Source organism: Microtus pennsylvanicus, chromosome 5 (genome assembly GCF_037038515.1).
Source record: "Microtus pennsylvanicus isolate mMicPen1 chromosome 5, mMicPen1.hap1, whole genome shotgun sequence".
NCBI lineage: Eukaryota > Metazoa > Chordata > Mammalia > Rodentia > Cricetidae > Microtus > Microtus pennsylvanicus.
In genome coordinates this window covers 19,883,846-19,909,455 of record NC_134583.1, presented here as the reverse complement: position 1 = coordinate 19,909,455, position 25,610 = coordinate 19,883,846, and the positions used below count along the sequence as shown (strand labels likewise).

At 41.0% G+C, this 25,610-nt stretch overlaps 1 protein-coding gene across 1 annotated transcript; it reads left to right on the top strand.

The window, feature by feature from the left end:
* The first annotated feature begins 3,898 nt into the window (after positions 1 to 3,898).
* Positions 3,899 to 24,818, top strand: Ggh (gamma-glutamyl hydrolase). The gene is made up of 9 exons (XM_075971324.1): positions 3,899 to 4,112; positions 7,559 to 7,673; positions 11,728 to 11,778; positions 14,043 to 14,127; positions 15,389 to 15,527; positions 19,124 to 19,230; positions 19,327 to 19,417; positions 22,904 to 23,041; positions 24,366 to 24,818. The coding sequence occupies exons 1-9, from the start codon at positions 4,004 to 4,006 to the stop codon at positions 24,485 to 24,487; spliced, it is 957 nt and encodes a 318-aa protein (XP_075827439.1). The 5' UTR covers positions 3,899 to 4,003; the 3' UTR covers positions 24,488 to 24,818.
* The last annotated feature ends 792 nt before the right edge of the window (positions 24,819 to 25,610 follow it).

Here is a 25,610-nt window from a genome sequence, read left to right as displayed (position 1 = left end):
CCGTATCTTCTCTTTTGTTGCTCCATGTCTAGGTTGGTTACATAATGCACCTATTGTGAACAGTGCTGCAATAAACATCAATATGCAATAATCTCTGTGATATGCTGACTTGGAGTCTCCTGGGTAAATACCCAGGAATGCTATAGCTAGATTTATGATAGATCTACTTTTAACCTAGTTTTAAATTAACTTTTGGGCCTGGAGGGATGGCTCAGCCGTTAAAGGCTAGGCTCACAACCAAAAATATAAAAAAAATATAAATTAACTTTTGTTACATTTTATTTATTCTGTCTGTGTGGAGTGAGCATGCCCATGCCACAGTGCATATGTGGTCAAAAGATAACTTCAATGAGTTGATGCTCTGCTTTCATCACGTGGGTCCTGGGAATTAAACTCAGGTCGTCACACTTGGTGATAGACCCCTTTACCCAATGAGGTTTCTTTTTTGTTTTTTTGAGACAGGGTTTCTCTGTGTAGCTTAAGAGCCTGTCCTTGCTTTTTAGGCCAGGGTGGCTTTGGACTCAGAGATCCGCCTGCCTCTGACTCCTGGGTACACTGGGATTAAGGGTGTGTGCCACCACCACCTAATATCCACTGAGATTTTCAAATAGTTCCTCTTTTGTTCTTTGGAAATACTTCCATACTGATCTGTGTAGAAGATAAACTGCTTTATACTTTAGTCAACAGTACCTTAGTTCCTTTTGTCCATATCTCACTTAGCATTTGTTATTTCGTTAATGTCATTAATGACTGTCATTCTGATTGAGGTGAGGGATCAATGTAGTTTTAATTCATATTTCTCTGACAGCTAGCGGGTTGAATGTTTTTTCATGTATTTATTAGTTATTTGTGTTTCATCTTTTAAGAACTATTTTATCACTCAAGTTGTTAATTAGGTTGTTTAGTTTTTGCTGTTGTATATATTTTTTTGATTTTTTAAAAATGTATTCTAGGTATCAGTCCTTGACAGATGTACAGTTGGTAAAGACTTGGTCCTCCTCGGTAGACTATCCCCTCACTTGACTAACACTTTCTCATGCTTGGCAGAAGCCTTTTGATTTCCTGAGGCCTTGGAATGGTTGATCGTAACTGCCAACTTGATGGGATTTAAATCACCATGGAACCAGAAGTGGTGGCAAATGCTTTTAATCTTAGCACATGGGAGGAAAAACTCTTTAAGTTCCAGGCAAATGACTAAATGACAACATAACAGGCCCAACAATGAGAGGATTCTCTTTAAATCCTGGACAGGTGTTTCAGTAAGAGGGAACGCTTAATGTTAGAGAAGAGATTTTAAAAGCATGGTGACAGGGGAAGCCAGAGGAGCTTTCAGAAAAATCCACTGGACATGGGAAATACGTGGCTTTCATACTTAAAATATACATCACATGAACACACATTGCTATCTATAGCATTTCATTGTGTAACCTCAGCTGACCTTGACTTCACAGAGATCCAGCTGCCTCTGCCTCTTGAGTGCTGAGATGAAAGGTGTGCAACACACATCTGGCTTTCTTTTTTTTTTTAAATAAAAGATGATGGTTGGTAGGACGCTTCACATCACTTGATTTGATCTGGGATTACATATGTGACAAAGTGCACAGAGGAGCCAGGTAGTGGTTAGGAACACAGATTTGTGGCAACTTCTTGACTGCCTGTCTCAGGGAGAGAGTTGCATTGCCTGATTTCTTTAGGCTGTGAGATCTGGCTTCTTAGTGTAAACAGCATTTTTTTTTTAAATTAAATCACTGATGGCCCATTAGCTCTAACTCCTTATTGGCTAACTCTTACATATTAATTTAACCCATTTCTATTAATCTGCATATCACCACGAGGTTGGGCCTACCAACAAAATCTCAGCACATCTATCTCTGATGGCGGGTCCATGGCGTCTCCTGACTCTGCTTTCTTCCTCCCAGAATTCAGTTCTGTCTTCTCTGCCTACCTAAGTTCTGCCCTATTAGGCCAAGGCAGTTTCTTTATTCATTAACCAATACAAGCAACACATAGAGGGGACTCCCACATCACCTCCCCTTTTCTGTTTAAATAAAAAGGTTTTAACTAAAGGGTAGGTCTCTGTTCTAAGAGAAACTAGCATTTGTTGGTTTCAGGTGAGCCTTATGGCCAATGCCATTACAGTTAGCAGAACACATAGGAAGTGAAGAGCTGACATGGTAGAAAAGAGGAAGCAAGAGACCCTCCAAGGGACTAGTCTTACTCCATATACAGTAACACTCCACTCCAACCAGACCAGATCCACACCTCTGAGATAATATCAGTTGATTAATGAAGGTGGAGTCGGACTGACCTATTTACCTTCCATTGGGCCCTACCTTTTAAATTTTCCATGTCGGCAGGGTCTCACTGAGGACAAAGCTTCAAGCATATGTGTGAGGGGAGAAGGGTGCCACACCACAGCAAGGTTACACTGTAGGCACATACTTATTATCTGAGAAATGGTAGATTACAGAATATGTGGTATCTGACATTACCTAATACCTTCCTAAAAGAGTGAAAATAACTAGCAATCTACCACTTTATCACGGACCAACCCATTCATTTTCAATAATACTTCATTGTAAATTTTTTTATGGTCGTAAGCTGGTTTTATGAACACATCTGACCATCAAAGTTATGAACACACACATATACCTATATTTACCTACCAAAGTCTAGTTCTTCACCTTTCCCACTTATCACTTCTCCATCTCGAGTTGATTGTTTTGATTAATTGCAGGCAATTATTCCCCCTTTGTGAAGAGTCAATTTCTCCTCCAGCATAGATGCATACTTACAATAGATCCTTATCAACTCAATTAGGCTCAAACCTGCTTGGCATTTTCACCGAGTCCTTTAGGACTTATCACTCACCACACCCTTCTGCAGTATTCTTCCTTTGCATTTGTTTTTCTTGATGCATGCCAGAACTTTTCTGTTGTTCTTTCCACAAGTCACACTCTCCTTTTTTTCTAAAGCCTAAGCCTTTTACAGAAAGACACCATTCAATAGATCTGTTCATCTTCAATAGATTTTTTCTATTTTAATCTGGAGTCTAACTGAGCCTTGACAAATAGGAACTTCCGTGCTGCAGGCTATGAACGCATGCATTCTTCCTGTACCTTCAAAATACATTTGTCAACCTGAGCCTTTAATTGCTTAGCTATTGCTCTTGTCATTATTTTATATGATAACTAGTACTTTTCTGGGACTGGCGCTCACAACGACGCTCATCAAGGATCACACATCCTTTGAGTGTGGCCTGATCATGCCCTTTTGGGGTAGGTTCCAGGAGTCAGTCCTTCCCTTAACCCAGTTCTAAGGCAAGGGGACCGGCGTGTGAAGGTGTCCTCTGTGGTCTGCTCTTCAGTTCCTCCAGAAGTCCGTGTGCCCAAATAAATTGAGATCAGTAGAATGTCTCCAGGAAGTCATCCCGCGTCCTAACATAGAATGCTGTCAGCATATCTGAGCCAGGGACCTATGCTTTTATGCAGCAGAGTTCTTTGGTGACTTCTAGAACCTCACAGGCCTCCGCTACTTGGTTACCACACAGGGCCAGGCGGGACCCGAGGTCGCCCTCAGGTCCGGGTCTGGTCGCCTCGGTTCTGTGGTTCGGTGTGGGTGACCTCTCCCGGAGACATAATAGTTCTCAGGGAGAACTCACAGCACGCGGAGGCCAGAGGGAGTCCACCCGCCGCGTCTTCACAGTCTCAGCAGCGGTCGCCCGGCGCGTGCCTCTCGCGGGGCCGCGGGTCGCGGGTCGCGCGCAGGGCGATGGGGCGGCGCCGAGCACGCTCCCTGAGCCGCCCGCCCCCGCCCCGCGGCCGCCGCACGCGCGCGCCCGGACTGCATTTCCCATAGGCCTGAGCGGCGCGGCCGTGCGCGCCCTCGAGGCTCGAGCACCGCCCAGGCCGCGGGGCCGCGCCCCTGCCCGACCCCACCAGTGCGCGCGCCGCGCCGCAGAGCCTTTGAAAGGCGGCCGGAGGCGCGGGCGGGCCAGGGGGCGATGGCGAGCCTGGGCCACCTGCTGTGCGTGCTGGCTTTGCTGCTGTGCGGGCCCCCGAGCCCCGGGCTATCCAGACCCCATCAGCGCGGCCCGAAGAAACCCATCATCGGTAAGGAGGCCCGGGACCACTCAGGGTGGGGACGGGTGTCGACGAGGGGCAGCCCGCGAAGCTGTCACTGCTCCGGAGAGGTGTGCGGATCCCCATGCCCGCTGTTTCTCACCAAAGCAGCCTGGGGCGGTCCCGTGAACTTTAGGAAGCACACAGCTCAGGCAAAGTCTGGATTTGAGGCTTCCGCTTTTGAGCGAAAAGAATTTTAGGGAGAGCGAGTTGTGAAGCCGAACTGGGATCTATCAAAAGTGTTAAGAGAGACTGTCAGTGTAAAAATGAAACACACGGGAGAGCATGGAGTCTACACAAAAGACTCCACTTCTAATGACCAAGTGGTCATTGTTCAAGAGATGTCCACAGGACCTCCCTCTTTATTCCTGTTCTCTTTTTCCATGATGAGAATTAAGATTGTAAGGAGGATGCAGAGATATTCTGAACAGGATAAAACCAGAACTTGAAGGGTTGAGCAGAGTAAGGGGTTAGGATATGTCTTACTACAAATGACGTGAAACTCCTAGAAAATTAAAGGTGTACCACAGAGAAGGGAGAAACACCTTTATAAACATGAATCCACTCTTGAGTGTTAGCTGGTGGGAGGATTCGACTAGACTCCAGTGTGAGGGGTACTTTTCCTGCCCTGTGTCCCCACCATTTTCCCTGCCTTTCTTATCCCAGAAATTCTGCACATGGTTAAATTTACTCACATTTCCTTGGTTGAGGACATAAATGAAGACATAATAAATAAAACAGAAAAGTGAAATAGGTAAGGAGTTAAAAGGTGGCTTGGACTTTGCCGTTCTTGGCATCAAGTGACAACGGTGGTTCTGAGGATCCGAATGCCAGTTCTATTTGAAAAGTAGAACATGTAATAGTTTCCAGGATATTTGCATTTCAGATGGTAAAATTGGTTTGCAATCATGTCAGACATTTGAAAAGCCACCAAGGAGAACTTTTGGTTAAAATTGGACAAAAGATGTTTATGGGTAAGCATAAGTAGGATTATGCTGTTTGATTGGTGTTTCAGTTGAGCACTAAACAGAACTAGAAAATTTGTTTATGAATTTGGGAATGACCCAGTTTTCAAATGGGTTGCTCACTAACATTTGGAACCTTTCTGCCAAAGCTGTTTCTGGTGATAGTTAGGTTATTCAAGTTGAATCATGTAACATATGTAGTGAATTGTACTTGTAGGTTTAGGGAAAAGAAAGAAAAAGAAAACAATGACAGAAGATTTATTTTATTTTCTAGAATCGAAGCAACTCTCAGTTGAGTATAGCAAAAGCATGCTTTTGGTTAACCTGATCAATTGCAATTTTTCTTTTATATTTATAGTTATTTTGCATGTGTAGTTTTTCTTTTATATTTACAGTTATCAGCTATATTGTATGCTTGTCACATGCACCTATGAAGGTCAAAAGACAACTTTAGGAGTCAGTTCTCTCCTCTCTCCATGTGGGCCCTGGGGATTGAACTCAGGTCCTCAGGCTCAGCAACAAGTGCCTGTACCTACTGCTAAGCCATCTTGAAGCCTCCTCTACCCAATCAATTAAGATAATATAGTTGATGGAGCACATAGTCTGTGTAAGCTACTACTTTAGGAAACACAAAGGAGTCAAGGACAAGATAGCCACAGAAGTTGTGAGATACCCTGAAGTGCACATGGCATTGGGGGCACATGTTGAGAGACAGGGCTTACAGTCTGAACTCTTTGCCTAGGAATGGGAGAAATGAGTGGGCTGGGGTGTGATGGTGGAATTAATTTACTGTTGCAGGCACTTGGGTTCCCACGATTCTTCATGCAGTCCTTGCAGCACCTCCCCTCCTGCTTTACATCACTCTGTCTCCCAGGGTCCTTCTGTGCTCTTCTTAGTTTTCATTGTGAAGACTATCTTACCTGATGGGGAGGAGAGATACATTCGGACATTTGATATTCAGGAGCGATTCCTGTCAACTATTGTAAGACGCCAAGAATACCAATGCGATTGTCTCGCTGAGACAGTTCGAGTGACAGGCTGTCTCACAGAGTCACAGATAGTCAATGTGCAGATGTGATGTTTTTTCGTTGTTTACTTTCTGGAGGCCAGGGCTGGATCCAAGACACTGTACATGTTAAGCATGCCCTGTCATTCACTGATGAATGTTGGACGTCAGTATGCTGGACTTGGGTTTCTCTGGTAAGGGGAATTCAGAGAGATGAGAGGGACAGAGCATGAAGTCGCAGAGCTTATGAAGTTCCAGTAACCTCTGAGGAATATAATGAAGATGGTAGCCCCTATTGGCCTGCATATCTCTGTTCCATTAACAGTTGCCTTCTTGCTTTCTCTGACATATTTCCAGTCTGATGGACTTCTTGCAGAGTGACTGGCTAACTCATGACCTTGGCATGGTACTGTTCTTTGCCCTGAATTTCTCTTCTTCCACATGTGGGTGTATGGTTCATTGCACCACCCCACTGATGCTTTGGATTAAGCGGCACATTGTATCTTCCCCAGAAGGACTTGCTCCACCGCTCTGAAGACTTGTTCTGCTTTCCCAGGGAGGACTTGCCACCCTGTTTAAGGGACATTGTAAATGGAACACCTATTTCTTTGTCTTCCTTCTTGACACAAGCACCAGCCCTCATAATTTTTTTTTTTTTTTTGGTTTTTCGAGACAGGGTTTCTCTGTGGTTTTGGAGCCTGTCCTGGAACTAGCTCTTGTAGACCAGGCTGGTCTAGAGTCTCGAACTCACAGAGATCCACCTGCCTCTGCCTCCCGAGTGCTGGGATTAAAGGCGTGTGCCACCACCGCCCGGCTCCTCATAATTGGATCTAAAAACAAATCTCTGTATTGTTTGTCTTAACCTCTTTACTCTTCCACCCACTAGCATTAAAGCCTGCAGGGTAAAGATTTTTCTTTTCTTTTTCTTTAATTCCAGTGTCCTTAGTACCTAGTTCAGTGCCTGGCATACAGTGTGATTAAGCCATAGTGAATGGATGAGGGGACGATGATGTCATCAGCTTTATTTCTGTGGGAAACTAAAGTTTGAGGGCTTTTTCAGAAAGGATAAAGACCTGTTAATAGTCTCAATGGGTGTGGTGAATGCTGGTTACCTAGATAGATGGAGATGAAAGGTATTTCCACCTTGACTTTGCTGACAAGTATAGAAATGTGTCTTTGTGGGGCAAGGGGTTGGCACCCTATAGACTTAGTGAGTTGTCTACGGTTGTGTGAAGAAAGCTGGGGCTATTTGAAACATACTTTGGGGACTTCTGGAACATTCCTGGTGTGGTAACAAACTGCGATCACCCTTCTCCACTGCTCTCCCAATGACTATATGTAGACTTGGAGGAGATGCAGGTCTGTGAACTGAGAAACAAAATAGTGACATATGCATTATGCCGCCATTCAGTTTTGAGGAAGAAATAAATTACATTGCTTGAAATTAATACTTTTTTGAAATTTAGGAGTATTAATGCAAAAATGCAGTACCAAGGAGATGAGAAACCTGGGAAAATACTACATCGCTGCGTCCTATGTGAAGTACTTGGAGTCCGCAGGTGCGAGAGTTGTGCCCATAAGGTATGCTGCTGGGATTTCCGCCAAGGGTGTAAAGAGTCGTCTTTTATCTCTAAAATGACTTTCCTATGATTGCGTCATTAAATGGAATGATGTTGCCTTTGATTTCAGCCATAAACTTATTGCCTGTAGACTCCCATTAAGTTGTTTTTAAAGTTCTGTGTGTCTATAATGTCACTGAAAGTATGCTATATGTCTGTTAGCATTGAGAAAGACATGATCGCTTCCTTCACCCCAGAAAAGACACTCCTCACAGACACCATAAAAACCATAGTAGAATCTCCAGTTTAGTCAGCTTCCTGCTGACTACTAGCATAAGGGAACACTTCAGGGATGAAGGACATATTTTAGAAGATGACTATAAATATACTTTCCCGTCTGCTGAAAGTTTGTCAGTGATGACTGTATTAGTATTGCTGTAGGGTCAATGAGAGGTATTTTAGTTTTAAAGGAGTTCAGTTTGGGGTTGGAGACATGCCCCAGTGGTTAAGAGCACTTGATGTTCTTCCAGAGCCTCCCTGAACCTGTGTAGGGCAGCTCACAACCACTTGGAGCTTTAGCTCTGTGGATCCAACTCACATGCGTGCATACACACAAACACACACACACACACACACACACACACACACGCTTAAAGAAATATAGTAATAAAAACACCTTTACAAAAGTATTTATTTTATGATAATATGACTGAGAAAAATAACACAATCTTATACTTTCAGCTCAAAGGCATTGATTTAATCACTCATTTTTCACTTGAAAAAAGTTAAACAAAAATCTTGTAAGCACACTTACTTTGTCAGCTAAAATCAGTGCATGAGAATCTTGTAGACTTCTCATCTAATCTATTGTGAAAATTCATGCACAAAACACTATTGCAACCTATTGTGCAAATAATTGCAATAAGGAGTTATAATTTATATACTATTAGTATTCAAAAGGCAAATATTATGATTTAGAGCAGTGGTTCTCAACATTCCTAATACTGTGACCTTTTAATATAGTTCCTCGTGTTGTGGTGATCCCTCGCTATTAAATTGTTTTCTTTTGCTACTTCATAACAGTAATTTTGCTACTGTTATCTGTCCTAAAGTAAATATCTTTGGAGATAGCGGTTTACTAAAGGGGTTATTACTCACAAGTTGGAGAATCTCAGATTTAAGGTTTTATAAAAAAAAAAAGAGTCTTTATGTTGAGATTCCTAAGGATTGTCTTGTTTCACCTTTCACATTTGACAACTGTCTTTACCCTTAAGGTTTGTGTTTAATTTGTTGGTGCTGAATCTGATCTCATGTGAAATCATTTAGTCAAGTTATAGAGCTGAGTAAGAGGTCCCCGAGAGTCTCCAGCACAGTGTTTCAAAGTTTATGGAAGTTTTAAACCCCTATTTCAGAGGTTGTTGCCGATGTGGGAAAGACACTGCAGAGCCATCGCAGTGGGCAGCCCTGTCCAGAGCTGCTGAGAGTGTGGGTGTGAAATAAAAGACGGGGTGCTGCGGAGGTTATGAGTTGATAGGTGCGTGGCCTTAAAAATCAGTAAAAATGATGACTCATCAAATACAAGGGTGCAGAGAAAGAAATAGGTGGGAGTGATGGGAGCTGGGGAGTCTCGAAACCAGATGACTTGTGGAATATTAGCAGTTATGACAAGATACTGAAAACCTGATTGGCAGCTTGTGGGCTAAACTCCAGCGCTGGCACTAAAGTTGATTTTCAGACTTACTGCTTGAAATTGGGATCATGTGATCCTGTAGTAACTATAATGTATGGGGCAGAAATTCTATGTGTACAATGAAGAGAGTTTTTTGCAGCATTACTGTTAGATTGGTTGCTGGGGACACTTTCTGGTAGAGGGGAGAAGGTGGATGGGAGACCCGGGCAGAATTCTGCTGTAGGTGATGCTTGGCCTTGGTTTCAGCCTACCCTTTCTGATCACCTTTCTCAGGACTTGGTACTTTCAGGTTGCCATTCCCAACTGTGGGACTATTAGAAAAGACGGGTCCTGAAAGGTTGAACACCACAGCCCAAGCTGGCCCATCTATTTTAGAATATGCTCAGTCAGTTCACAAAGCATTTAAAATAGTTCTGAACATTTATAAATCAGAAGACTAAAGTTTTGGCTTTTGAAAATAGTTCCCTAGGTCTTCCTGACAGTAGGAGAGCTGTTGCCGTCTGGCACTGGTGACTCCATGGCTTTGCATGCCACTGAAGCTAGACTTGTGCCATCAGTATTGGGCTCATTTTGATTGTGGAGAGAGGAAGTTATTTCTCATAACTGTTGAGAAGGTTTTTAAAATTTCTCTGACAGTTTCATGCATGTATATCATGCATTATGCTCATACCACTCATTCCTACCCTTTTAAATAATAGTTCAAAGTTTCATTGAAATTTTTATACACGTATACAATGTATCCTGATCATATTCACCCCTTCCCTCTTCCAACTTCCTGTAGGACCCCAGCCCACACCAAGCGCATTTCCCTTTCAACTTCATGTCTGTTGAAAAAATACATTTTTCAGCCAGTACATCCAATTAAGGGCTCATATTCATATCCACTGGGGCATGGACAACCTACCAATATCTCAAAAGAAAAGTGACTCTCCTCTCCCATCAGCCACCAACTGCCATCAGCTCCTTAGCTAGGGGTGGGGCCTTGATAGCCCCTCCCCCATATCTGCTGGAACTTTTGACTGGCTTGATCTTGTGTAAGTTTCATGCCTGTAACCATAGCTACTGTGAGTTCAGCCATGGGTTTTAACTATGTTTACAGTACCATTGATGAAAGCCCGCTTGTGGGACAGGCTTCAAATTCAAGCAAGGGAATGGTTGTTTATTCTCACAGACAGTCTTGCCATTATTGTTCCAGTGGGTGCATCTTTCTTGGCAGGTCTGTTATTTCATCATGTAGAATCTAGTGCTAGGTAAGACCGTTGGTGTCTTTCCTCTGCCAGAAGCCAGTGTAGCATCTTTCAGCGCCAGGAAAGCTAGCCAGCAGGAGAACTTCCTGCTCAGTTTAAGACTGATTTCTTTGTGTCCTACAAAGTGTATGATGTTGTAAGCAGCCTTGTCTTTTACTATTTCCTCCCACCCCTGACAACCACCCTCTCATCCCAGCGAACCCCTTCCCATCTTCATGTCTGCTTTGTTTTTGCTTTGTAACCCTCCTGGTTTAACCAGTGGACAATGTGTGGAGTTCTCCCCTGGAGCCTGTGTCAAAGTCCATCTCCAACATAAACTATCTGTCTGAACCCACATGGAGGCATGGGAATAAAGACACAACTCACATAGATTTATTAGGAGGGAGATTCTTAGTGAACCCTCATGAAATCCTGAATTCACATACTGAAAGTTCCTCTGCATTTATTCTCCAAACAGCCATATATATCAAAACATAAACTGAGGGGGAAATTCACTAGCATTCTGTTTCCCAGGTAACCAGGTGAATGGCTTTAGTCATGCCCACACCTCTGACCACACCTTTCTATGCCCATTTTGTCACGTCTTTCTATCTTCTTGCTCTGTATGCCAGCTCTGTCACGTAGGCCGGAATTAGCATCTCTATTCCAGGACAACTGGACTTGGATGTTCTAGAATAGCAGCAAGAACTTTATACTGTTGAACCATTTCTCCAGCCCCATAAAACTTTCAAATTTTTTGTCTTTATATAAAATGGCTGAATATTTTTAGGTTTCTTGGCTAATAGATATTACTAGTGTCCGGTGTTTGATTATATTAGCATCTACTTTAAAATATTGAATGTAATTAATCCCAGAAAAACAGATTAACATTTCTGATTAGCTACACAGGGTATAATCCTGTGATTTTCATAGCTTGACAAGAATACTTCTAGTGTGGAAATGCAGTATTGTCTGATATTTAGGTAAAAGTGTTGTAGCACTTGCCCTGTATATTCAAGGCCTTGGGTTCAATCTGCAATACCTAAAAAGACTTAATTTTTTATTTAAATGTTTAAAAATTAAGGTGGTGACTTCTTTTTTCTTAGGCTTCAGAAATGATTTCCTTTATAAAACTGTTTTTTTTTTTAAATTATTTTCAGGCTCGATCTTCCACTTACAGAATATACAGAACTTTTCAGATCTATCAATGGGTAAGTTGGCTTGATAGTGTATCAAGTCTTAATACAGTGTGTCAGTGTGCACATATTAAAGTTTTCTGATAACTTCCCAAGTGCTTCTGTTGGCTGTTTTGAAGGGAGATGTAAAGCTGCAGTGAAGAATGAGAGGTAGGACAAGACCTGGAGTAGCCTGTACTGTAATTCCCGTTCTCTGGGAGCCCGAGAGAAGAGAGCAGAAAGTTCACCAGTCTGAGAAAGAAAAAGACAAGAAGGCCGGGAGTGCAGCCCAGTGGTAGAGGACTTGCCTGCTCCTTAAGGTTCAGGGTTAGTCCTAGTCCTGAGCAGGAAGCAAGTAGGAATGTGTAATTGTTACTTACGGGACCCATGATTTTTAACTTAATTTTTGTTTAAGTGCCTAAATATTTTGAAATATTCAAGTCCTATGTCTGAGATTACTGGTTGATCATCTTTCAGAGGTAATTTGAATAGTTCTTTAAAAAATTTCTCTGCTTCACCATAAAATATGTGAGTAGATAGCCCATAAAACGGGATTTGAAATCCAATGAAAACTACTTTTCGTTGCTTCCAGCTTGAGGAGTTGTGTTAAGACACCTAGGAAGTTAAGACACTGACATCATCCCAGAGACTGACTCCCTCTCCACACACAGACTCTGAAGCTGGGCATTAGATTGGTGAAAATTACACTAGACAGTTGTAATTTACTGTCTCTGAATGGAAACAGAAAAAATAAAGTATAATAATGTAAGCTCAAAAAATACTTTCCCTGAGGTAACGTGAAATGAACTTCACACTGTCTTATGGGAGAACACATACTAGACAAAGTATGGAGCCTGTGCTCAGGGAGACTGTTATCTGGGGATGTTGGGCCAGTTTTACTGTGTAAAGAACTATAAGGTCCCATGAATTGGCTGTGGTCAGAGGCAGCTTTTAAAATACGAGCTTAATGGGGATTGGTCTCCTCCAGTCATCCAGGGTTTCCTGCTGTAGTCTGGAGTAGTGTTTCAGCACACAGACTTAGTTTCCTGACAATGGAAACCAGTCTTGTCACAGACTGACACCAAGCCTGAATCATAGAAGAAGAATGATGTATTTCTTCAATGCAAAAATGGCCTCTGGCTGGTAAGAGGGCCTAAATGTGCTTGTCACACAAGCCTAGTGAGCTGAATTCGTCCCCACATGTAGAAAGAAAACATACATTCTGTGCTCATACACCTCTCTCTCTAACACACACACACACACACACACATACACACACACACACAGATAAATTCAAAATAAAAGACTCCAGCGTAATATTACAAACTGATATTCAAATATTTTTAGAACTTTAGAACTTAATATGTTTAGTCCAACTTTTGTTGGCCAGAAAAGCCAGACCACTTTTGAATAGCCTTTGTTATCTCAAGGATATATTGAAAACTATTGTATTTTCAATATAGTGGTTATTTCAATATGTGTTAAAGAATTAAAACATTTAACATTAATCTAAAAACCTGATATAAAAGCATCATAATTTTTTATATATTTTATTTATTTGGTTAGAATGAAAAGAAATTTAACATTTGTGACTCATCTAAGACTTCTGAGAATGACAATTGTGTGGATTTTCAGGATTTCCTAATACAGTGTACATTTCTTTCTTTGTGTGTTTTGAGACAGGGTTTCTCTGTGGCTTTGGAGCATGTCCTGGAACTAGCTCTTATAGACTAGGCTGGCCTCGAACTCACAGAGATACGCCTGCCTCAGCCTCCCAAGTGCTGGGAATAAAGGCGTGCACCACCACTGCCCAGCTCTGTGTTTATTTCTTAAGAAGTGTCAGGACTGTGAAGAAGCAAATTCTTGTAGACATTTAATTCTAATCAAAGTAAATGTTCTGATTATTATGTGCTTTGTAGTCTTATTCTCTCTTGGGACTTAAAATAGATGTGTATTTATAGTTGGCTTGGCCTTACTGATCACCTTAATCATAGCCAGCCACACCTGGAGATTTGCTTCTTCATCTCCACCCTCTTCAGTCTCTCTCCCTTTATTTTTTCTGCTTTTGTTTTGTTCAGGTTATATTTTGTTCAACGAGCTTGTTTATTGAAGTTTTAAGAGAATATGTGCAAAATTATTAACCACAATAGTTTCTGAATGGCTAGAATTATAAATATTATATATGTATACTTGAGTATATATATGGTAATTATGTAATAGTAATAACGACATTTTTAAATGAAGCATATTTATTTACTTGGTGAATGGAGAAAAATATATCTTAATTGATTTTGTTTCAGAATTCTTTTTCCTGGAGGAAGTGCTAGCATATCAGAGTCAGAGTATTCCAATACAGCCAGAATATTTTTCAACAAGGCCATAGAGGTAAATCTGCTATTGCTTATCACTCCAAATGGGTTGTCTCTTTTCATAAAGATGACTATCTTTCATAAAGTATATAGTCTTGCTTCCTTCACAGATACTCCAGCCTTACTCCCCTTAGCAGTCAGACATGTGCTATGCAGGAATCAAGTATCTGTTTCAGCCTGTTATTTTTGCTTCATGTAATTTAGGGATTCTAGGAGTGAGCCACACCTCGTAGCTAGTAGAGCTAGTAGCAAAGCTAGTACAGCTTGTCCCTCTCTTTGATCTGTTCTTTTATGTACCGGGTGTGATGCCTGCACTACTAACTCCCCTCTTCTTGGTTGTTCCATCCAGCTTCACCCTTCTTCAGAGCCACATGTTGACACCAGACACAGCTCATGCTAGAGAGGTTTTATTCTGAGCCAAGTACAAGTCAAAGATAAAGAGTTACAGAACAAAAGGAGTTTAAAAACTGGTTTGCCAAGTTGATGGTGACACACTACAGTAGAGCAGACAGGTCTCTTACGTGAGCTTCAGGTGCTAGCTTACAAAAGTTTTAGCTTTAGGGCTGAGGAAAGCCAGATATTTGCTATGTTCAGCATTGTATTTCAAAGACTGTAGCTAATAGTAATAAACATATCAAGTGAGGCACAGAGGTTGGTAATAAATGCCTATTAAAACAGATTAAAGATAGCTCAGGATAATTCGGGCTCTTAGTCTGCAGCATGCTGTCTCGACACAGGCACAAAGTTCTAGTTAGTCAGTCTAGACTCTGCAAGACACATGTGGCTTTATCAGAAAACTTCAGTTCACATACGTCGGGCCCTGTCTGTTAGCCATGCAGAGCCCGTAGCCACTATACATGCCTCGCCTTGGACTTGCACTTCTGCCATAGTTTCTTAGATTCTTGTTTCTCCCTTATAATATTGTTAGCAATTTTTCATTTATTGTTTCTGGCCTCTCCTAAACATTTTCCTCAATAACAACTCTTTTGAGATACTTGCTTAATAACTTTTAATAGCTAGACTGAATAACTCATGGCCTTTAAAACTCTTTGGGTCGAGACATAATGTCCCTACAACTGCCTTTTTCCAACCTGCCTCAGAGTATTTCTGAAGACAGATTAAGTGTAGCCTACTTATGAATCCCAGAAAATTCTACAGAAATCTGTGTTGCAGTAATAACAAGCAATATTGTGCATTTCTTGTTAGAGACAGACGACAGACAAAGACATACCTGCAAAGTTTGAATGAACATAGTTTTCTCTTTTATTCTCCCAAAGAGTTATGACAATGGAGACTATTTTCCTGTGTGGGGAACATGCCTTGGATTTGAGGAGCTTGCTTTTCTGGTTAGCGGAGAAAGCTTACTAACGCTTACAAACACTGCCTCGGTTCCATTGCCATTGAACTTCACTGAAGGTAAAAATATACTCCAACTCTTCTAAAAATATTTCTCAACAGCACTAGTAAACACTGAGTATCAAGTGAGAAATATTTATTAGTCTTTGAAATATTTGGCGACCAAAGCCATGAATTCACTCTGTTACTCATTTGTGGAGATGACAGGAAAGTTTGTCTTTTGATAATTAATATATTGCTTCTATTGGTCTCAGGATCATGTGATTAAGAATTCAGAAACCATCAGTTTCTCTTAGTCTCATGTCTTTTCACTGAAAAAGTTTTTACCTCTATAAATTCTTTCTGAGAATTAATCAAAATGATGATTTCCAGTTTGCATGTGTAATACTTAAAGTACAAATCTTTTAAGTAGATATTATTGCTCTCATACCAGAATTCTCTCTTTGTCTACACATGTTGTTTTGTCTTGAATGTATTATATTGCAGTTTTATTCTGGTACTAAACACTTGGAATTAGCAAGACTTCACAAATTAAAGGGCTCGGTGCCAAACAAGACCATTGTGTTTGTGTGCTATCAAAAGACAAATCACCAGGCTACACACACACTCTTGCTAGTTGCTGTAACTTCACAGAACTCAGGAAGGTACTTGTATTTGCTTACCGTCTTGGAACTTCCATGACCTTGGGTTTCTAGAGTTCCAGAATTTTTATTGACATTTTCTTTCAAAGCATGTTTGAATTATTGTTCAAATGGCTGAATTCAGTCTCCTGAACCTCTCCCATTTCCAAAGTTTGGGCTGGTTGAAAGTCCTCTAGTCACTGATTAGTCTGTCTGGTAGTCAGCCCCATTCTGAAGTAATGTAAGGGTTAAGTATTAATCATTTCATTAGCATAATATTACTCATGAATTTCAGTGGTTTGAGACACGCTTAGAAATCATAAACAAATTCCATTCAAATTTTAGATCATTTTGATTAAGTACTATCGATTATAGATATTCTCATTAAGGATTTTGGGAGGGAAGAGTAGTGATCATTCATAGAATTCATAGAATGTCCCATACATTCAAAAGTCTTATTTTCATTATTTCAATCCTTGCAAGAGTATTATGGAAGTATATGTTTAAGGTTGGGCTTTTGGGGTTGCAAATAACAGAAGCCCAGTTTATACAACATAGCAATTATTCAGGGTACTTGGGTTCTCAACTGAAGCTGTTAGCAAGAATGTGAGCCTGGCTTGGCATGAGCCTTGAACACTCCAGGACTGTGTTTTCACTCCTCTGCAGGTATTCTGATCTCTGTGCCTGACTATAGTCCCCCATGCCTCTCCCATTCCCAGAGGACGGCTACTTCAAAGTTCTCTAGTCACATGGTTAGTCTCTGGTAATCAGCCCCATTCTGAGGTGGTCCGCGGAGAAACACTGCTTCCTTTGTCTGTTTGCAGAGCAGATCTTTTCTTTGGCTTGGTTAGTGCTCCTTCCTCCTTAGTTGGTATGCTTAACCTTTCTTCAGTTGATTAAACTCGTTGTTTGTCAGTTTCGTACATGAATATAATGTATATTTATTCTCCCACACCCTCTCATCTCCCACTCCTCCATCCTACCCATTAACTGCCCTCTTTCCTTTCCCTCATTTATGTCTTTTTGATTTTTGTTTTGTGACTCACTGATTTTAACCACGCCTCTGTGTGATCATGGGTTTTGAAAGGCATTTCACATTGCTTCTGTCTGTTGACCTTTACACCTTTTCCTCCTCTTGCTGCCATGTCCCTTGAACTGTGGAGAAGGTGGGATGAATGTCCTGTTTAGGACTGAACATTCTTCTGACCTTTACACTTTTCCGCCTCCTGCTGCCATGTCCCTTGAACTGTGGAGAAGGTGGGATGAATGTCCTGTTTAGGATTGAACATTCTTCTGACCTTTACACTTTTCCGCCTCCTGCTGCCATGTCCCTTGAACTGTGGAGAAGGTGGGATGAATGTCCTGTTTAGGACTGAACATTCTTCTGACCTTTACACTTTTCCGCCTCCTGCTGCCATGTTCCTTGAACTGTGGAGAAGGTGGGATGATGTCCTATTTAGGACTGAGCATTCAAGCATCACTTATTCTCATCACTTTGATGAGCCACGAGTCTACATTCATTGCAAAGAGAAAATTCTTTAACTAAAGGCTAGCATTTGTCTGTAGGTATAAACACAAATATTTAGACTGTGGTTTGTCATCATATCAATTTAGCTAAACAGCAGTAGTGAGTTTCCCTTTAGGGCCCATGATCTTCTCAGCATCCATGTTATACATGCATTGGGCCAACCAGAGGCACTTCTCTGGAAACACTGTGTTTTGTTCACCATTTACTCATCCTGATTGTGCCTTAATAATGTCTGCTGTTTAGTTGAAGGTCAGTGACTCAGTGGATTTTATTTTTTCATGTATAAGTCATTTCTCCATACTTAAATTATTTTGCATGCCTGGATTTTATAGGCCCAGGCATATATTTTCTCCTATGAAGGCAGCCTTAAATCTAATCTAAGAGAAGTTGCTTTACTACCGTAGCAATCATGACATTTATCATACCAAGGAGCATATCTTACTTTTCAGTGCCAACTGTAGTTACAGGGTTCACAGCTGGGTGAAGCCATTGTTGCCTTTTCTCTCTCAACAACTTGCACGGCACTTTCTGGCACTATGCAAGCTCTCCAGCAGGGAGGAAGCTTCCATCTCAGTTCCAGCTTGGTTTCTTCATTTTATGTATCCAAGGGGTGTGGTATCCTCAGCAACAGGATCTTACTATTTAGTTCTGGGGGCAACTGAGAGGAATGGAAACCGCTTATATTGCTGTAGGAGTCTCGTTTTCCTCCCTGACCAGCAATTAATGCATAAGGCTATGTCTCACACCTACCACTGGGATTTGTAGAAGCAGCATTTCCTAGTCATGCAGGGTGTCTCTTTTTTTCCTTTTTTTAAATATATACATTTTAAAAGAGGATTTATTTTTTCCTCTTTCTCTCTCTCTGTCGTGTGTGTGTGTGTGTTTATGTGTGTATGTGTGTGTGTGTGTATACACTAGAAGAAGGAGTAGAATCTCCTGAAGCTGGAGTTAGAAGTGATTGTGAGCTGCTATACATGGATGCTAGGAATTGAGCCTGAATCCTCTGCAAGAGCAGCAAGTGTTCTTTACTGCTGAGTCGTCTATCCAGCTCTGTCCCTGAAAAGTTTGACTTGGTTTACAAAGCAGTAGGTTCTCTAATGGCCTTTGGTTTTCATTAATCTGTTCTCCATGTCCTCTTCTTTTAAGTTCTATATACTTTTGAAAATACATTGGAAATGCTACGTCCTTTTCTGGGAACACAAGCATACAAATTTGGAAATTGTTCTTATTTTTCAGAGGTTTCTGAGACCCAGAGTTAAGATTCTCTGCTCTTTCATGGCTAGCCTATTTGTAGTTATTCATATTAGAAACTTAAGACAGGGAATTCCATCTGGAGTGTATCACCTTTGTATCCATGTTTGCCAGGCCTTGGCCCGACTGCACGGCTTACCATTTACTCATCTTAATTATGTCTTAATAATGGCTGCTGTTCGGCTGCAGGTAAGTGACTTAGTAGGTTTGATATGTTTATGTGTTTCAGTAATTTCTCTGTGCTTAAATTATTTTAGGTGCGTTACGGGGCAGAATGTTCCGGAATTTTCCTGCCGAGTTATTGGTGTCACTAGCATTAGAGCCTCTGACTGCAAATTTTCACAAGTGGAGCCTCTCTGTGAAGGTATCCCATGGTTACACCACCATAGCATCTCCTTGGGGAGAAGAACACATTTAGGAGAACTACGGAATTGACCCCTGTTCTATTCTTATATTTTAGAACTTTACAGAAAATGAAAAGTTAATGAAGGTTTTCAATATATTAACAACAAATACAGATGGCAATATAGAATTCATTTCATCTATGGAAGGTATGTGCCACTATAGAGCATATAGACTTAAAATTTTCTCGCTTTAATTTTATAGACCTCTTTTCTTGGGAGTGAAGTTATGTGACTTTAGAGTTCAAAGACAGAACGTCCTGTCCACATTCCAAATGAGGTGAGGTTGACCTGGGGTGATGATGGAGAAGAGGAGTGAGGATCAAGGAAGGGTGAGGATGAAGAACCAGATGGAGATGACACTCTGTCATTTAAGTCAGTGCACATCTCTGTGTTCCTCATTGCGAATGGTCTTTGAAAACAACTTTGAGTTAATAAAAAAACACACGACAAAATATATACTATATTTTTGTTTGCTTTTTGAGGCGGTCTCTCTCTGTAGTGCAGGCTAACCAGGAACTCTGTCCCAGGCTGGCCTCCAGCCTGTAGCGGTCTTCCTGTTTCAGCCCGCTGAGCTTTGTGGTAACAAGTGTGTGCTACCATGTTTCCTCCTAGATGGTGATATCTATTGAATTTAGTTTTCATTTCTATGATCTTTCAAAACGTGATGTCAGGGCAGATCTATAACTCTTGATGGTAACTTGAAAATATTTTTCATAGAGGAGACGTACGATTATTATAATAGTTATTGCACCAAAGGGGATTTGCAAGTGTTGGTCACACTTGATTGTTTTAGTGTGTGTGGTGGTGAATATGGTATTTAAGAGATGTTACTTTCCTGACTTTATGTTCTGTCTCTCAGAATGTGTGATGACTGCATGGCTGTGAACTTAAATGGGACCCTCTGTGAGAAAAGGTTGATGGGGTATTTGGAGGAGCTGGAAACAGGAAAGGGACCCAGAGACAGAAGACACTTTCTCTGCTTTTGTATCATGTAGATTCTTTGATTTGGTGAGGCTGGAGAGAGCAACGTGAGAGGACAGAGTCCTAGGGAGGAGAATACCACAGTAAGGTGGGGCAGTGATTGTTACTTGGAGATTGGCCTTGCCACTGTGACTTCGTCTGTTTTATGTTGCTGTGACTGAATCTCTGAGACAGCATAATCTAAAAGGAATAGAGTTTATTAATCTCCACTTTTCTGGAGGTTAGTGGGTTCTGAAACATAGTGTTAGCATCTGGTGAGGACTTCATAGCTATAAAGAGCATCACTGAGTTTCACATGGCAAATCACGAAGGGATGTCAGGGCAGTTTTCCTGCTTACAGAATCACTGATGTTATAATGGCCTCACTTGTCTAACCTGTTCTAATCCTAATTCCTACAGGTTCCATTTCTGTATACCAGTAACAAGATTTAGGAATTAACTTTCCAGCATCCAAATCTGGGGAAATACTCCTAAACCATAGCATATTTGTTAAATCAAGAGGTGGGAAAAATGTCTATGCAGGAAATCCCGAGAAATGTTGGTCAGCTCAGGGTGAAGTGAGGTTGTCATCTTTCCACCCAGTTGCTAGTATCACCACCTCCCAAACGTCTTGCAGTAGAAATCTTGAGTCCACTTTGGCTTCCCTGCCTCATTGTCTGCTTCTAAAAACTTTAAGCTGATTTCTGTTTCCCAAGTCTATCTTGTATAGACTTTCTCCTCTCTACCCAGCTTCCTCCTAACTGCCCATACCTTGCACGTAGGCATGAAATCTCACTGAGAAACAAGCCTCAAATCACTTGGTCATGTAACCCATGCTCTCTGCTGCTTTCCCTGCATACTGTGTTCCTTTGAGATTGTACATCCATTTCTGCCCTCTCCAGACAGAGCAGTGTTTCCCACCTCTCTTTCCTCCCATATTTTCTCATGTCACCCAAAGCTCCTCATGTCCCTGATGCCTTCTGGTACGCTCTCTCCTGCCTTGAAAAACTCAAGCTAGCTATCTTATCTTTGAGAAGCCTTCATCATTTTCCTCTTCATGTCTTGGTGCTCTGTGTGTTTTCTTTGTGTTCCTTGGTCATGTTGCTCTTTACTTGTATTTGTTCAAGCTCTGTCTTTCCATTTAGACTAAGGGCCAACTGAGAACAGGAGTTTTGTCTTTGCTTTTTCTAGGGCTTTGGGGAAAACAGAGATAATCAATGAATGGCCATTTAAAGTATAAAGTTGGAAATTAGAGATTTGGGTTCCTTGGTTCTTCTGATCATGTCATCATACCAGCCTGATACTTTGATGACAGCCGTGAGTTAGGAGCCCTTGATGCTCTACTTGCATATTTTTATCTCACTTTTGATCTTGTTCTAAATTAGTGACTCGGGTTATAATTTCTACAGTTGCAGAGGAATACCTTTGGGTTCTCAATAACCATTTTCTAAAGAGCAAGTCTTACTTGTTTCTGAATGTCAGCATCTATATGTCTCTGTGTGCCTGATTATGAGATAAATCCTCATTTAGACATTTTTAACCTCAGCCTTGCTTTTGCCTGTGAGTACTCCCAGAACAGAGACAGTGCAGCAGCATGAGAGGGAGAAGAGGCAGAGGGATGTGGGGGTGTGTGTTTAGAGCTGCTCGCTGGCCGTGTTTGCTTCTTGTGCACTCCAGTAAGGCTGGATGCAGTGTTTACTTTCTCTCAAGCTGCTGTGCAAGTGGAGAGTCGGAGTGGGATGTGAGAGGATGGCGTTCTTTCTCTGGACGGCTGTGTTCTCCAAGTGCTTTCTGAGAGCCATCATGGTTTCCATTCTAAAGCACGGATGGGGGAGGGGCAGACCTTGCTTTCTATTCAAACGAGGAAAGACACATGTGGATAAAGACTTTCAGAGATATATACTGTCCTAAAAACCTGAAACTGCTAAAGCATGTAGGAAAGGTGAAGAAGTGATGCATGGCATTTTCTCAGTTCTAACCAGTCAGCATGCAAGGGGCCATTCTCGTATATGACTTCCTCCCCACACGGAACTGTTTTCATCCTAATCTAAAAGTTTAAATAATTTTACTTAGCTAAGAGTATGTAAAATATCTAAGAGTTCTAAACATAATTGACCTACAATCACGCAGAGTACAGCTGTTTTTAAACTATCAAAGTTTATTTTAGCAATTGTTTCCCTAAAGCCACGAATCATCCCATAGGCTGAGACAGATTGGTGAATATAAAAATGATGGCATAGATTGTTCTTATTTCCCTAAGTCATCATGGGATTAGGAAATGTATGAAGAGCGGCAAGGTGCAGACCTAGAGTTGTGTGTCACCATCTGAGTGTGCACTCAGGCCTGAGATAGAACTCACCGGTGAAATGTATACCTGGCGTGGGTGTGGTCCTAGATTAGATGCACAGAAAGAACTGGAAGGATTCCCAGGCCAGCTGTTGTACTTCACTCTCATTTCCTGGAAATACAACTCACATTCACGTTTAAGAGGATACATACAAATCAGTGAGATGCCCTGGCCATGAGCAGTGCTTTGTGTGAGACCATATGTGCAACTTTTGGGGTTTGTGATTTTGGTGAGTTGTAATGTTTTATATAGCATTTATATGAAACAGTATAGGAACATCATCACAAAGCATTCTTTGTGCTTACTACTGTGTGTCCTCCACCCAGGATTTACGTATCCAATATATGCTGTCCAGTGGCATCCTGAGAAAGCCCCATATGAGTGGAAGGACTTGGAAGGCATTTCCCACGCACCAAATGCTGTGAAGACTGCGTTTTACTTGGCGGATTTCCTTGTTTCTGAAGGTAATGTGTGTATGGATGTATGATCTCTTTACTCCATTATGGCTTTGCAGGGAAACTGTGTGCCCTTCTCTTGGCTCCTGTATATTTTTTATTCTTTAGCGGTTAAATAAGGTCTATAGATTTAATTTGAAAATATTAAATAATGTGAAGGCCTTGAAATTGAGATATTAGGTAGTCATTAAAAATCAGGGCAACTATATTTAACAGAGTCATCTGTGATCTAGTGGCCTGAATCCTTGTACAGTGATTTAAAGAATGTGGAGTTTTTATTTCTCCTTGAATACTTTCAATTCTGATTTTTCAAAAACAGTGATGTAATTATAATAACTGTGGGGGCATTATTTGTTATTTTTTCAAGACAATGATATAAATGGAAGTATATCCTGTGGCAGCCTGGGGCTTTATGATTGTCTGTCTGTAAACAATGGGATACTGAGAAAAGTTACTAGCCTGGATTTTCATGCATTCTATATTCGTGGTTGAATGGAGAATTTGGGCGTAGGTATGTTGAGTGATATTGGTGAGAGCATAGAGGCAGTATGCAGGGGACAGACATCATTGAGGTGACCAGTTGAGGACTCGATGAGCCCAGTGTTCATCTTAGCCCCAGCTTCCCCCTATGCTTTTTGTCTACCTTCTTGCTCATATTAGAAATCTAACAAGCTCTATCTGGTCTGTGTTTGAAATGATATATACTTGGATGGAGTGTTGGTCCAAAGGAGCATCTTCCTCTTTGCGGGGGAGTGGACAGCCTTAGTGGGCAGAGCAGGCTTTGCTGTAGCTTAAATCTTATAGTGGTTGTTGGGTCTTTATCTGTCAACATGCTTTATAAAAATATCAGGACCTGTATTGACCCTGACATTATTCTCAAAGCTTAGTTCTCACCCGTCTACAAACTTCTCACTAACCTCCTGTGTTGAATAATTCTGCCTTGTTTCCTCTGCTGGCACTCACTTTAGTTTCTCCACTCCTTTAACTTGTACACCCTCCCAGAGTCCACTCAGCTATACTTACTTCCCTGGTAATGGATCCACGTCCTGTCTCTACATTCATCCCAGGCCTCCATCAAGTCCTGTGCACATGTAGCCTTGTAATGAATGGTAGGCTGACTCAGGGGCAAGAGCTCTAACAACAGCGACTGTAGTTAATCGGCACAGTTGTATTGGTATTGTATGCATCTCTGAGGCATTTTTCTTCTTGTGCTTTCTTCCCCAGTGAATAGTCCTGCTCTCAGGATGAACTATTATAAAGTAGTCTTTTGAAAATCTTGTCAACCAATCTTTTTTAAAAAATGAACATTATTTTTCTAATTTTTCTCTTGCAGCTCGGAAGAACAATCACCACTATGAAAATGAATTTGAGGAGATAAAATCCTTGATTTATCAGTTCTCTCCAGTTTATACTGGAAATATTTCTTCATTTCAGCAATGTTACATGTTTGACTGAAAGTCTTCATTTGGTAACAAAGCAACTTGGCATAATTCAGTGACAGGGATTTCTGTCTACAGATTGAATTGCTAAATCACTGCTCACGGCACTGTGAGAAGGCCACACAAATTCCTTTTCTGTACCTGCTTCTGATTATTTACTTAATACATGATTATTTTTTATCAGATTTGATAATTTGACAATGAAAAAGATAAATAGTCATGGTATCTTTCATAAATAACCTTTTGGTGTCTAAAGATTAGAAAAATATAATTTTTTAAAAATATACTTTTTGTGTGATTTCTTATTGTTTTCAGGAGTAAAAGCCACCCCAAATCTACCCATCTTATTTTGAGTAAAGTCTTTTCAAGTTCTACCTCCAGGTCCCTATGACTTGAATGACAGGCGTGTGTGTGAGCGCATGCATGTATGTGCGTGCACCTGTGTATATATAAAGATATATAAACATTTTTCTTTCTGCTTTGCTTTAGCTCATGATTAATTTACTGAAATCAGGGTCTGTATATTTTAATTTTTATCGCCATAATACGTAACACTACACTGCCAAGAAATACCTGTGGCTACTTGTAAAATGAGAAGTTTCCCACCATGGAAAATAATTGAAAAACACTCATACATATATTTCTGGTGTGTTCCAGTATATTTCTCTTTTGTGCTACTCTCCTCAACCACCACTTCCTATCCCATATACATCCTCAAAAATCTAAAACATAGGTATTCCTTGGGGACCTGTGAGCTGCTAGGAAATAAAGGTTTTTTTTTAAGTTTAAAAAATATTTAATATGTATATTTTTGTGTGTCTCTGTGTGGTGTGTGGGTATGTGTTTGTGAATGAATTATTTAGTGGTGTTGGTTCCCCTGGCGCTAGAATGACAGGTGGCTGGAAGTCACTGACATGGGTGCTTAAAATCTAACTTGGGCCCTTTCTCTGCAAGAACAGTGCATTCTCTTAACTGCCACTCCATCTCCTTAGCCCCAGAAAGAGAGTACTTGATACATGTCTAATAAATGGTGCTTATAATTTGCTTTCCACTCTTGTTGAAGATGATATATGGAGGTGGAATTATCCTGGAGGATGTATGAATGATTTTATGTGCAGAAAAGTAAAAATAGGTGTAAG

What these genes read in the sequence shown, in the direction of transcription:
- Ggh (XM_075971324.1), top strand. Translation starts at nt 4,004, where the DNA reads ATGGCGAGCCTGGGCCACCTGCTGTGCGTGCTGGCTTTGCTGCTGTGC. An exon ending in ATTCATTTCATCTATGGAAG is followed by an intron (nt 19,418 to 22,903) that starts GTATGTGCCACT and finishes TCCTCCACCCAG; the next exon opens with GATTTACGTATCCAATATAT. An exon ending in GGATTTCCTTGTTTCTGAAG is followed by an intron (nt 23,042 to 24,365) that starts GTAATGTGTGTA and finishes TTTCTCTTGCAG; the next exon opens with CTCGGAAGAACAATCACCAC.